The sequence below is a fragment of the Chlorocebus sabaeus genome, chromosome 19 (genome assembly GCF_047675955.1).
Source record: "Chlorocebus sabaeus isolate Y175 chromosome 19, mChlSab1.0.hap1, whole genome shotgun sequence".
Classification (NCBI taxonomy): Eukaryota; Metazoa; Chordata; class Mammalia; order Primates; family Cercopithecidae; genus Chlorocebus; species Chlorocebus sabaeus.
The window spans coordinates 12258554-12271903 of record NC_132922.1 but is presented as its reverse complement, the minus strand read 5'-3'; the positions used below and the strand labels follow the sequence as shown (position 1 = coordinate 12271903).

The following is a 13350-nucleotide window of genomic DNA, read 5'->3' as shown; positions in this document are numbered from 1 at the left end:
ATCTCAGAGGGCTGTGACAGTAAAAGAAAATGCACTGTTTGCATAAGGCTTGGCATAGTACCTGGCATTTAGTAAATATTCATTAAATGTTATTTCTCATTTTCTTACATCTCTCACCCCCTTTGGAATCACCTTTACTATTAAATTTCCAATCATGTGCTCACCTTTTTAGGAAACATATTCTCACATTCTCTCCCTTCTGATATCCTCTTGACTTCTTGTGTAGGTTTCTTTAAGACCAGGGCCTGAGAATGATGCTCTGTCAATGTGACATTAGCAAGAAATGACCATTAGGTTCAAGCGATTCTCATGTCTCAGCCTCCTGAGTAGCTGGAATTACAGGTGTGTGCCACCACACCCAGTTAAATTTTGTAGTTTTAGTAGAAACGGGATTTCGCCATGTTGACCAAGCTGGTCTCAAACCTCTGGACTCAAGTGATCTGCCCACCTCGGCCTCCCACAGTGCTGAGACTACAGGCGTGAGCCACTGTGCCCGGCCAAAGCAGCGTTTAGAGGGAAGCCTGTAGCCTTAAATAAATGCTCATATTAGAAAAGAAGGTCTCATTTCGTTCAGTTCAAATATTTTCTAATTTCCCTTGGCAACTCCTCTTTGACACATGAGTCTTCGTGAATTGAATATATACGTAAGCTCTGGGGGACTTGCAAAGCTTCCTACAAATATTTACCTCTATTTAGAGCCCTGGCTAAACCTCTTGATCAGTGGTCCCCAAGCTTTTTCTTTAACAGTTTTATTGGAACATAATTCACATACTAACTTCTCTGAGCATCCATTTCTCCCTCAAGAAAAATAATAAAGTTTAAATAACAATAATGATGTGAAATAACCTAGGATGATACTTAAGAGCTCCTGTTCTGTGTTTTCTTATATTCTGTATTTGTCTATTTGCCATTCATTAATTACAGGGCTAGACTAACAGAGTTGCTAATATACGTCTCCTACAATCCAGAGGCCACACTTTGAACCCACTCTTTTATCTAACTCACACACCAAGCCAACTAGGGACAGCCCCTCTGCCCCAGAGCCCGTTGGAATTATTCAACCCAGCCAACTCTGAACTTTTTTTTTTGAGACAGGGTCTCACTGTCACCCAGGCTAGAGTGCAGTGGCTCAATCGTGACTCACTGTAGCCTCAATCTCCCAGACTCAAGTGATCCTCTCACCTCAGCCTCCTGAGTAGCTCGGACTACAGGTGTGCACCCCCATGTCCAGCTAATTTAAAAATTTTTTTGCAAAGACAGGGTCTCGCTATGTTACTCAGGCTGGTCTTGAACTTCTGGGCTCAAGCAATCCTCCTGCCTCAGCCTCCCAAAGTGTTGGGATTACAGGTGTAAATGGCTGCACCCAGCTAATCCTAAACTGGTTACCGTACCTTGCTTTGTCTTTCCTGCTGAAACTTCAAAAAAGAGTGTGGCCTGTCCATTCCCCACACTCCTTTCTGCCTCCCGGTCAGCACTGGTGCTTCCTGCTGTGTCCCTGCACGGTGTGCTGAGTTTAACGTTACTCGCAATCTCCAGGGGGAATTTCCAGGGGAATTGCGAGTAACATGAAACTTTTCTTTCAATGGCACTGACCTCTCTGTACTATCACTCAGTCACCAATATAAATTAAGACCTTGGTGCAAATTAGTTCTAACCTTAGTAATTACTGGTTTCTGATGGGGGAGAGGAGCAGTCATCATGTCTTAAATTTATTTTCTTCCAGTGTCAACAACCTCTCTTCCCCACAGATATTAGCATTGTGCTGACCTCATTACCACAAAAGTGGAACTTAAATCAGTGCTTAGGCCAGGCGAGGTGGCTCACGCCTGTCATCTCAGCTCTTTGAGAGGCCGAGGCGGGAGGATTACAAGGTCAGGAGTTTGAGACCAGCCTGGCCAACATGGTGAAACACCCGTCTCTACTAAAAATACAAAAATCAGCCAGGCGTGGTGGCACATGCCTGTAGTCCCAGCTACTTGGGAGGCTGAGGCAGGAGAATCACTTGAACCTGGGAGGCGGAGGCTGCAGTGAGCTGAGATCGTGACACTGCACTCCAGCCTGGGCGACAGAGTGAGACTTTGTCTCAAAAATAAATAAATAAATAAATAAATAAATAAATAAATAAATAATCAGTGCTCACTGAACTGAAAGACAATTACATCCTTTCATAAAATATTACTTGGTGTCAAGCCCTAGGCTGGGTCCCCAAGTATAAAGTAGGGTAGCAAATTCTGTTCAAACGAACCCAAGAAACCAGCGTTTTGGAGATAATAGCTAAGCCAAAAGCCTACATTTCCCTTTTTGGTAGTCAATATACCTTTTGCAGTATTCTGTATTCGTAAGCTTTTTTCTGAGTTCTGCTTGGCCAAAGAGGCTTTTTCATTGGGTGAATTTGCACTAAAAAACTTCAGGAGACAGAAGAGAAAGAGAGGGAGAAAGAGAGAAACAGAGAGAGAGAGAACAAAATAAAATTGGTAGTGAGAGAAATACGAAAAAGTAATACATGCAATTTCTTTGCTATTTCTTATTGTTCTCAGCAAAGGAACATGCAGAACCAGACCTTTCCGGTCCTCCCAGGAGCATGGCAGACAGCAGTGGCTGATGTGGAGAACACATGGGCTGGGGACTCAGGTCAACCAGAGCTCCAGTCCCAATTCTCTCACTCAACAGCCAGTGATCTGGGGCAAGTCATCAGACCTCTTTACCACCTTGGTTTCCTTGTAGGATTAAGTCAGTGAATGCATGCAAATTACAGGAGTGCTCACGGTGAGTGCTCCAAAAACACTGCCATCATCCTTGATGCAATCACCTTTTCCAGCAAATGTTTCACTGGGCAAATACTAATGTGTCTGCACTGGGCAAACACTGAAATCTAGCCCCTGGCTTGAGGAGTTTCCAGGGGAAATAACAGGAAATGGACAGTTACACTGAAATGTGGAAAGCATCCCATATTTGTTATAGAGAGGCAATAGAAGTTGGGATTCTATTTGAATGTGACAGAGACTCAAAATAACAGTGGCTCAAAATAGGTAGAAATTTCTCTTCCACCAGCCTGGGCAACATAGTGAGACCTTGTCTCTACAAAAAAAAAAAAATTAGCCAAGCACGCTGGTGTGTACCTGTAGTCCCAGCTACTTGGGAGGCTGAGGTGGGAGGATTGCTTGAGCCTGGAAGGTTGGGGCTGCAGTGAGCCATGACTGTGCCACTGTACTCTAGCCTGGGCAACAGAGCAAAACTCTGTCTTTAAATAAGTAAATATAAATACATTTCTCTCCCACATAAAAGTCTGAAGGCGGGCAAGCCTGGGCTTATATGGTGTTTCTAAGCACTGGTGGTGCTAAGTCCTCAGGGATTCTGACTTCTTTTTTTTTTTTTTTGAGATGGAATCTTGCTCTGTTGCCTAGGCTGGAGTGCAATGGCACAATCTTAGCTCACTGCAACTTTTGCCTCCCGGGTTCAAGCAATTCTCTTACCTCAGCCTCCCAAGTAGCTGGGATTACAGGTGTCTGCCACCACGCTTAGCTAATTTTTGTTCTTTTTTTATTGGAGATGGGGTTTCACCATGTTGGCCAGGTTGGTCTTGAGCTCCTGACCTCAAGTGATCTGCCCGCCTTGGACTCCCAAAGTGCTGGGATTATAGGCATGAGCCACTGCGCCAGGACAGATTCTGACCTCTTCCAGTACACAGTTCCAGCTTTTGTAAGATAAAATAAGACCCTTGTTTCTTTTCTTTTTTTTTTTTTTTGAGATGGCATTTTGCTCTTGCTGCCCAGGGTGGAGTACAATGGCATGATCTTGGCTCACTGCAACCTCTGCCTCCCGGGTTCAAGTGATACTCCTGCCTCAGCCTCCCGAGTAGCTGGGATTATAGGTGTGCGCCACCACACCTGGCTAATTTTGTATTTTTAGGAGAGAACACATTCACCATGTTGGCCAGGCTGATCTCGAACTCTTGACCTCAGGTGATCTGCCCGACTTGGCCTCTCAAAGTGCTGGGATTACAGGTATGAGCCACCGCACCCAGCCAAGATCCTTGTTCTTAGGGTCCAAGGAGGCATCTGGAGCTCCTGCCATCACATTCACATTACAGGCAGCAGGAGGGAGGAAAGGACAAAGAGATAAAGCTGTTTTTTAAGGAAGGTTTCCAGAAACTGCCACACGACACATCTACTTACATCTCATTAACTGGATCTTAGTCATGTGGCCGCACATAGAGGTAGGCAAGGCTAGGAAATACAATCTTTATTTTGGCCAGGTACACGCCCAGCAAAAAATCAGAGGTTTTCTTTTCACAGGTGAAGGGGACAACAGATATTGGGAAACAACTCATAGTTGGCCACAAGCAGTATGAGGAGAATATCACGGACAGCTAGAGCGCAGAACGCTGGATTCTGTCTGGGCGAGAGCTGGAGGGCTTCCAAGGAGAGAAGACACTCGCATTCTGTCTTTAAGGATGAGTAGGAGGTTGGCAATGTTAGACAGATGGCCCACCAAGTGGCAGACAAGCAGTCCACCAGCCTCAACAACAACCGTTCGCTTTTATAGAAATGTGATATTTGAATGGGCAGGAGAAAGCCGAAAGCACTTCCCAGACATCATGCAGCTGGTTGTCCAAAAGCTACTGATTTTTATAGTGTTGAAGTGGTTGCAGGGAAAACACTCCCAGGGCTCAATGAAGCATCAGTGCTCATTCTTTTTCTTTTCTTTTCTTTCTTTTTTTTTTTTTTTTTTTCTTGAGGTGGAGTTTCACTCTTGTGGCCCAGGCTAGAGTGCAATGGCACGATCTCGGCTCACTGCAAGCTCCACTTCCCGGTTTCAAGAGATTATCCTGTCTCAGCCTCTCGAGTAGCTGGGACCACAGGCACCAGCCACCACGCCTGGCTAGTTTTTTGTATTTTAGTAGAGAGGGGGTTTCGCCATATTGGCGAGGCTGGTGTCGAACTCCTGACCTCAGGTGCTCTGCCCGCCTTGGCCTCCCAAAGTGCTGGGATTACAGGCATGAACCACAGCGCCTGGCCGTCTTTTTTGTTTTGTTTTTTTAAAGAGACAGTGTCTTACTCTGTCACCCAGGTTGTAGTGCAGTGGTACGATCACAGCTCACTGCAGCCTCAAACTCCCGGGCTCAAGTGAATCTTCTGCCTCAGCCTCCTGAGGAGCTGGGTCCACAGGCATGTACCACAACACCTGGCTAATTAAAAATATATATATTTTTGGTAGAGACAGGGGGTCTCACTATGTTGCCCAGGCTGGTCTCAAACTCCTGGACTCAAGTCATCCTCCCACCTTCGTCCCCCAAAATGTTAGGATTACAGGCCTGAGCCACCACTCCTGGCAAGGCTCATTCTTTTTTTTTTTTTTTGAGACGGAGTCTCGCTCTGTCGCGCAGGCTGGAGTGCAGTGGCCGGATCTCAGCTCACTGCAAGCTCATCAAGGCTCATTCTAAACAGGCCTCAGAGAGGTCTGCAGTGGAGCAGAGAACAGTGCGGGGGATTTGCCTGGGTTTCAGTGACTAGACCCTCCTACTTGCTGGAGAGGCAGTTTGCTGATGCAGAAAGAGCTCAGACTGACAGTGTCCTGACATCAGCTGAGGTCAGCTGTGTGGCCTGGGGCAAGCCATTCACCCCCTCAGTCTATTACTTCCTTTGTCAAATAAAGATAAGAAGTAATAATGACCCACCTTGCAGGGCTGATAAAAGGACTAGAGAAGATACATGCAAAGAAAACCTGAACATGGAAGGCCGAGGTTGCGGTGAGCTGAGATCGCGCTATTGCACTCTAGCCTGGGCAATAAGAGTGAAACTCCATCTCAAAAACAAAACAAAATAAAACACCCTGAACATGGTGGACTCCCCATAGAGACCATGCCCTTCCACTTAGAAAGTACTTTCCTGGGCCGGGCGCGGTGGCTCATGCCTGTAATCCCAGCACTTTGAGAGGCTGAGGAGGGCCAATCACGAGGTCAGGAGTTTGAGACCATCCTGACCAACATGGTGAAAACCCGTCTCTACTAAAAATACAAAAATTAGCTGGGGGTGGTGGCGGGCACCTGTAACCCCAGATACTCGGGAGGCTGAAGTAGGAGAGTCACTGGAACCCAGGAGGCAGAGGTTGCAGTGAGCCGAGATCACGCTACTGCACTCCAGCCTGGATGACAGGGTGAGACTCTCTCAAAAAAGAAAAGTACTTTCCTATCCATTCTCTCATGTTGTGAACAGCCACCACCCCATGGGTGTATGAGGCAAGGTGACTATCATAAGGGTTGGGGGTGAACCAAGACTGTTCTGAGACCCCCTGTCCCACCACAGCATAGAGGAGATGGAACTGTTCTGGCCCACCTGGCCACCCAGCTGCTCAGATTCAGCACGCTGAGGGCTCAGTTGTTACTGTACAGTGTTGGAGGGGGAGCCTATATTTGAGCTACTATGAGATACAATCTAGGGATGCCTAGAAATGTCTGGGTGGGGAGAGAGCTGCACAGACCTGGAATTAGCAGGTATGGACACGAGCTGGAGAAATCTGAGTCATTATTGTTAAGGACACTGACTATATCTATGCTGTGGAACTTGGGAAAATTCTGGTTAAATTAGTAGGTATTCTGACAAGACATAACTAAACGTCAATCTCTGAGACCTCGGCTACCCCTAGATTGAATCTATAAGAATGAATACCAGTTGTGATGCCCATTTTGTAGATAAAAACATGGAGGCCTAGATTTGCCTCAAGGCATGTAACTGATAGGAGGCATCGCCTAGATGGAAATGTAGGTCTCCTGGCACCAAGTCCAGAGAAGGCCAGTACCGTACCCCAGTGCCTTTGCCTGTGGCTCCGCAGTGGTCATGCACTCCTAGTTCCCATATTTTGGTTTGGGTAGAAATTGTTCTCTCTGTAAGCCAGGCCTCTCCTCCAAAGTCCAGTCTTGTTTATCTACCTACTTGGCATCTATCTTCATTTGCACTTTTCATTGGCACCTTAAAGTTAACAAGTTCAAAGTTGAACTCTTGATAGCTTTCCACTAACTCAAACCCTACACTGTCCATCTCGGTAAATGGCACCATTCGGATGCTGAAGCTGCACACCTGGGAAGCAACCTTCAACTCCGTCCTTTCTTCCCCCACTTCTCCCCACTCCCAAAGCCATCCCACTAGCAAGTGTTGAAAGATCCAACTCCCAATGTGTCAGGTCTGTCTGCTTCTTGCCACCTTCTATATTTGTCATTTAGACAAATACAGAAGCCTCCCAGCTGGTCTTCTGTGCCCCTCCAATACATCCTCCATATTCAAAAGACAGTGTGATCTTTAAAAAATATAAATCACATCATGTCATCCCTAATGTAATGAATTCTCATGGCACTTCAATTATATCCATATTCATACTGCTTTCTATGATGCTTGTAACTCTGCAGCATCCAGCCCTGTCTACATCCCAGCCTTGGCTTGTGCCTCTCTTCTCCTCACTCTCTGGGGTACAGTATTGGCCTTCTCTGTTTCTTGAACACTCGAGCTCTTTTTCTCCTGCCTCGGGGCCTTTGTACGTGCTGTCCCTTCTTCCTGGAAGGTTCTGCCATTTACTCTTCCAATGGCTGACTCCTCATCTCTTGGTTCTCAGCTCAAATGGCATCTTCTGGGGTCATTACTTGTTACATGTGTGATTTTTTTTCTTCACATATGTGAGACCCATCCCCAAGGTAAAAGACTTAAGTTGCAGCTGGCGTGCAGATCACCGCCCCTGCCTGAGACTTCAAGATGGAAATGAGCAACAGGAGGAAATGGGAAGCATGTGGACTCCAGTTTTTAGAGAGGCTGTTAACAGGAGCAACTGGTTTTTCAAGGAGCAGAGTAGAACTTTTAACACCCAGTCCTCAGTCACACTGGCACAGAGTAGCACACCTTGGCAGAGGCACTATGGTTTGGGCATCATTCTTGGTAGCATGGCCTCTGAAGCTAACACAGAGGCTCTTCCAGGGGAGCTGTGCGCCTTTAATGCATTTCTTTCTGCTTAAAGTAGCTGGAGTGGATTCTATGGTTTGCAACTGAGAACTTTGATGATGATTCCTCCTTACAGAAGCCTTCCTTCACTGTCTTTTTTTTTTTTTTTTTTGGCTCTACAAAAACTCTACCAAAAAAAAAAAAAAAAATCTTTTGCCTCAGCCTCCTGAGGAGCTGGGTCCACAGGCATGTACCACCACACCTGGCTAATTAAAAATATTTATATTTTTGGTAGAGACAGGGGATCTCACTATGTTGCCCAGGTTGGTCTCAAACTCCTGGGCTCAAGCCATCCTCCCACCTTAGTCCCCCAAAATGTTTGTTTGTTTGTTTTCCCCCCTGCAAGGACCTAGGTCCAAGGTCCCAGCCCAGGGATGTCCTTGGACCCTGACAATGCAGTTTCTAGCCATCTCATCATCTTCCCAGAGACAAAACTCAGGATCCTAATACTACGTGTTTGCACCTGATATATATAATGGGGGAAGGTGTGTACAACTGGGTTTCACAGATGCTGGGAGTCCCTGAAATGTATGCCTTCCTGGCTCAAAGACATCCTTTTTCTTAATCTCCAGCTGTGTTTCTCTAGGTACCACCCTTGTATAAGATGATAAGAGCTAATGTTTATTGAGCTCTTACTCTGTGCTATGCTGTTTGTTGAGTGCTTGCGTATAAGATCACATTTAATGCCCACATTGTGACTGATTTCTCTAGGTACCCATTTTACCGATAAGAAAACTGAGGTTCAGGGAGATGAAATGACTCATCTAAGAGCTAGAATTCTTTTTTTTTTTTTTTGAGACAGGGTCTCGCTCTGCTGCCCAGGCTGGAGTGCAGTAGTGGAGTGCAGCTCACTGCAACCTCTGCCTCCTGGGTTCAAGCAATTCTCGTGCCTCAGTCCCCTAAGTAGCTGGGACCACAGGTGTGTGGCACTACGCCTGTCTACTTTTTGTGTTTTTAGTAGAGACAGGGTTTCACCATGTTGGCCAGGTTAAGAGCTAGGATTCTAATCCATGCCTAATTTGATAGTCTGGTCTCTCCACTATATACCATTTCTCCAGGTTTAGGACATGGGGAGCTAGGAAAGGGGGACGCAGAGCTGAGCCACTGTACAAAGAGAGGCAGAGGAGAAGATCCTGCCTGCTGCTCTTTTCATCTCTCTGGTGTTCTCTCTCCCTATCATTTTCTCCCTCAGATTCCATTTCCTAAAACTTTTCTATCTTTAAAAATACTTATTAAATGAACAAATGACTCAGTCTGTAATAGGCAGGTGTCCTAATTTATAGCTGGGTCTCATAGCAGAAGCCAGCTCTGTGGTTAGATACTTTTTCATTTCCACTGTGCAAATCCCTAACACTTAAACAAGCGAAGGGCAGACAGCAGGTAAGAGACGGAAAGTAATTGCAATTCATTCCCCTGAATTGTGGACTCTCAGACAGACTATTGCCATTGAAAAGCATATTTTGAACACAGCCAGCTCTTTCATTGAGCAGATGGGAAAACGTGTCTGCTCTTGACAAGAGAGGCTCTATCTCCACCACAAAACCCAATTACTCCCTCTATCCTGGTTTGCCCATTAAAACTTCAGCTGTGCTTAAGGTTTCAGAGTTTTTGATTATTTCTATTTTGGGGGCAGTAAATGGAATCTCTTAACTAGGTTCCTGAAATAACTGTCAGAGAGTTTACGTATTTCAGTACAAAGAACACACGCTTGTTTCAAGCCGCTGTGACAGGCGGTACCCAAACACTGAATAATATTTTGGTCTTGGTCTCTGAGTGCTGGCTGTCCCTCTGCAGTACCTGCGTCATCTGCACTTTTTGGGAACTGATGTTTACAGAGTACCGTCATATGCTAAGCACAGGGCCAAAGTTTACATAGATGACCTCGTTCACAAAGTCCAGAAATATTTGTTAAGTGTCTTCTTTGTGTTAGGTCTGTTCTAGGAGGTAAAAGAGAGAGAACAGCAATAACTGTTGCCCAGGCTGGAGTGCAGTGGCACGATCTCAGCTCACTGCAACCTCAGCTCACTGCAACCTCTGCCCCCTGGTTCAAGCAATTCTCCTGCCTCAGCCTCCCCCGTAGCTGGGATTATAGGCACATGCCACCACGCCCAACTAATTTGTATATTTTTAGTAGAGATGGGGTTTCACCATGTTGGCCAGACTGGTCTCAAACTCCTGACCTCAAGTGATCCTCCTGCCTGGGCCTCCCAAAGTGCTGGGATTACAGGCGTGAGCCACCTCGCCAGGACAGAGTTTACCTCTAAGAGAGGGAGACAAACTCCAAACAACACATCAACCCAACAGGAAGATAAATACTGTACAGAGAGTCAGATAGGTGATGGGAAGCCAGTGGCTGGCCGTCAGGGACAGCTTCTTTAGGGCAATGACAGTGAACCTGGCATCTGAGGGACAAGGAGGAGCCAGCTTTCTCCTCTGGATCCCTGAGGAAAGCAGATTCCAGGCAAAGAGGACAGCGAGTGCAAAATCCCAACCAGGCATAGACCTGGCACATCCAAGAGGCAGAAGGAAGTCCAGTGCCTGGTGCTGCGGGAGGGAATGGGTGCCAGGCGCCTAGAGTTGGGGGTCCTGATTCTGTACCGCACTGCAAGTCAGGTGAATGAGACTGGATTTTATTCCAAATGCAATGAAGAAGTTATTGGAGGTTTCAAGCAGGAATGACCCTATCTGTTGTATACCTGTAAAAGGTTACTCTGGTCACTGTGTGGAGGCTGGGTTGGAGCTACAAGTAAAAGAAAGGAGCCTAGGTGGCAGCTGCTGCAGTCAGCCCGGCAAGAGAGAACATCGGGGGCTAGGAGTCAGGTGCTTTCCTCACTTGGCTAAGTCTCAGATCCTCCTGGTGTGGCTGAGAGGGCGGTGGACAGACCAGTGCAAGTTCCGGGAGAGGCCAGGACGAAGGTGGGTCACTGGCGTGTGGGCGGTATTTGAAGCTACCAGACCAGATGAGGCCACCCAGGGAGAATATGTAGATATAGTAAGGAAGGAGGCTTGGGAAAGAGTAGACTGACAGGACAAGGAGCTGGCAGAGAAGATGGAGAGGGGTCAGCCAGTGAGGAAGGAAGACACTGTCAAAAGTCTAGCAACAAAGAAGCCAAGAGAACAAAGCGTCTCAAGAAGATGGGAGTGGCCAACCACACCAAACAGGTTGGAGGAGTGACTCAGTCCAAGCCAGTGGGGTCCCCGTGCTTTTGCCAAGAGCAGCTGCAGTGGCTGCCGAGGGTAGGAACCTGACAGGAGTAGCCAGGCAGAGATGGGGTTACAGAGGCATCTTTCAAGAAGTTCTGGGCCGGGTGTGGTGGCTCACGCCTGTAATCCCAGCACTTTGGGAGGCCAAGGTGGGCGGATCGCCTGAGGTCAGGAGTTCGAGGCTAGCCTGGCCAACATGGTGAAACCCTGTCTCTGCTAAAAATACAAAAAAAGTTAGCCGGGCATGGTGGCACAAGCCTGTAATCCCAGCTACTCAGGAAGCTGAGGCAGGAGAATCGTTTGAAACCAGAAGGCAGAGGTTGCAGTGAGCCAAGATTGCGCCACTGCACTCCAGCCTGGGCTATAAGAGTGAAACTCCGTCTCATCGGGCGGATCACGAGGTCAGGAGATCGAGACCATCCTGGCTAACCCGGTGAAACCCCGTCTCTACTAAAAAATACAAAAAAAAAAAAAACTAGCCGGGCGAGGTGGCGGGCGCCTGTAGTTCCAGCTACTCGGGAGGCTGAGGCAGGAGAATGGCGTGAACCCGGGAGGCAGAGCTTGCAGTGAGCTGAGATCCGGCCACTGCACTCCAGCCTGGGCGACAGAGCGAGACTCCGCCACAAAAAAAAAAAAAAAAAAAGAGTGAAACTCCGTCTCATAAAAAAAGAAGTTCTGGAGTGAAAGGGAGCAGAAGATGGGGAGGATGTGGAGTCGAGATAAGAGATGCTGAAAGCACCGCTGTTCAGTGATGGGAATGACCCCACAGAATGGGAGGAAATGAGGATGCAGGAAAGAGGGGCGCTAAGGGCATCTCTCCTTGGGAAGCCAAGAGGGCCGAGGTTCAGAACACAGGTTGGGGACTGAGCTGGGAGGGGAGCAGGACCTCTCCATAGGCACAGAGATGGCAGATGGCGAGGGTGCAGAGAGGGGCAGGATGTCTTGGTGGTGGGAAGGCATGGGCCTTCCTGCTGACTGCTCGTGATTTCTCAGTGAAGACCTTCCCTGGGTGCTGCTGGGGTGGAGGGCAGGTGGGGAAGGACGCCCTGCAGGGGAAGTGTTTTGAAGGTGGGAGAACCTGGGCATGCTAGGGCAGTACAGTGGTGCGGCCAGGCAGCGCTGAGTGCCCTTCTGAGCTATGGGGTCGCACAGTCTTCAGAACGTCTGCAAGAAGGCACCATGGTTGTTGTACCTATTTTATACCTGTAGAAACAAAGTCTTAGGGAAGTCAAATAACTTGCCTGAGGCCACACAGCTAGAATCTGAACCTGTGAGAACATTTTTTTTTTTTTTTTTTTTGAGACAGAGTCTTGCTCTGTCGCCCAGGCTGGAGTGCAGTGGCACAATCTCAGCTCACTGCAACCTCTGCCTCCCAGGTTAGAGCAATTCTCCTGCCTCAGCCTCCCCAGTAGCTAGGACTACAGGCGTGTGCCACCACACCCAGCTAATTTTTTGTTTTTTTAGTAGAGATGGGGTTTCACCATGCTAGCCAAGATGGTCTCGATCTCCTGACCTTGTGATCTGCCCACCTCAGACTCCCAAAGTGCTGGGATTATAGGCTGAGCTTCCTCACCCAGCCAGAGGAGGCTATCTTAATGAATATAGTCTCTAATGCCATTTATTAAGGAAATATGTATTAGAAATGGGGCATTCAGGTACTAGAAGTGGGAATGTTCTACTAGGGTGTAAGATTAGTGGGGAGGCTGGGCCTGGTGGCTCACACCTATAATTGAAGTGCTTCAGGAGGCTGAGGTGGGAAGACTGCTTGAGCTAGAAGTTCAAGACCACCCACCTCTACTAAAAATTCATGGTGACACGTTCCAGCTACTCAGGAGGTTAAGGCAGTAGGATCACTTGAATCCAGGAGGTTGAGGCTGCAGTTAGCTATGATCATACCGCAGGACTCTGGCCTGGGCAACAGAGTGAGACCCTGTCTCTAAAAGAATAAACCCATTAAAAAAAAAGATTGGGGGGGGGGGGAACAGCCATGATCACAGTAATAACCAAATAATTACATGAGTGTTCTGAAGGAAAGGGACATTGGTCTGTATAACAAGGATCCTCATCCAGCCCAGAGGGGCAGAAAGCTGACCCTGAGGATGAGAGTGAAGGGGGTCAGAATCTGCTATCCCAAAATAGGCCACTTTGCATAAGAATTATT

General features: G+C 47.4%; 1 protein-coding gene across 2 annotated transcripts in view; it reads right to left on the bottom strand.

The window, feature by feature from the left end:
* The window catches only part of FAM227A (family with sequence similarity 227 member A), an 81188-nt gene that overhangs the window by 31360 nt on the left and 36478 nt on the right, over positions 1–13350 (bottom strand). For both annotated transcript variants that reach the window (XM_038007435.2, XM_073006717.1), the window contains 2 exons: positions 2318–2405; positions 165–259 (listed from right to left, as the gene is read on the bottom strand). In XM_038007435.2, coding sequence (XP_037863363.1) covers positions 165–259; positions 2318–2405 — 183 coding nt within the window. The remainder of the gene's footprint in view (positions 1–164; positions 260–2317; positions 2406–13350) is intronic.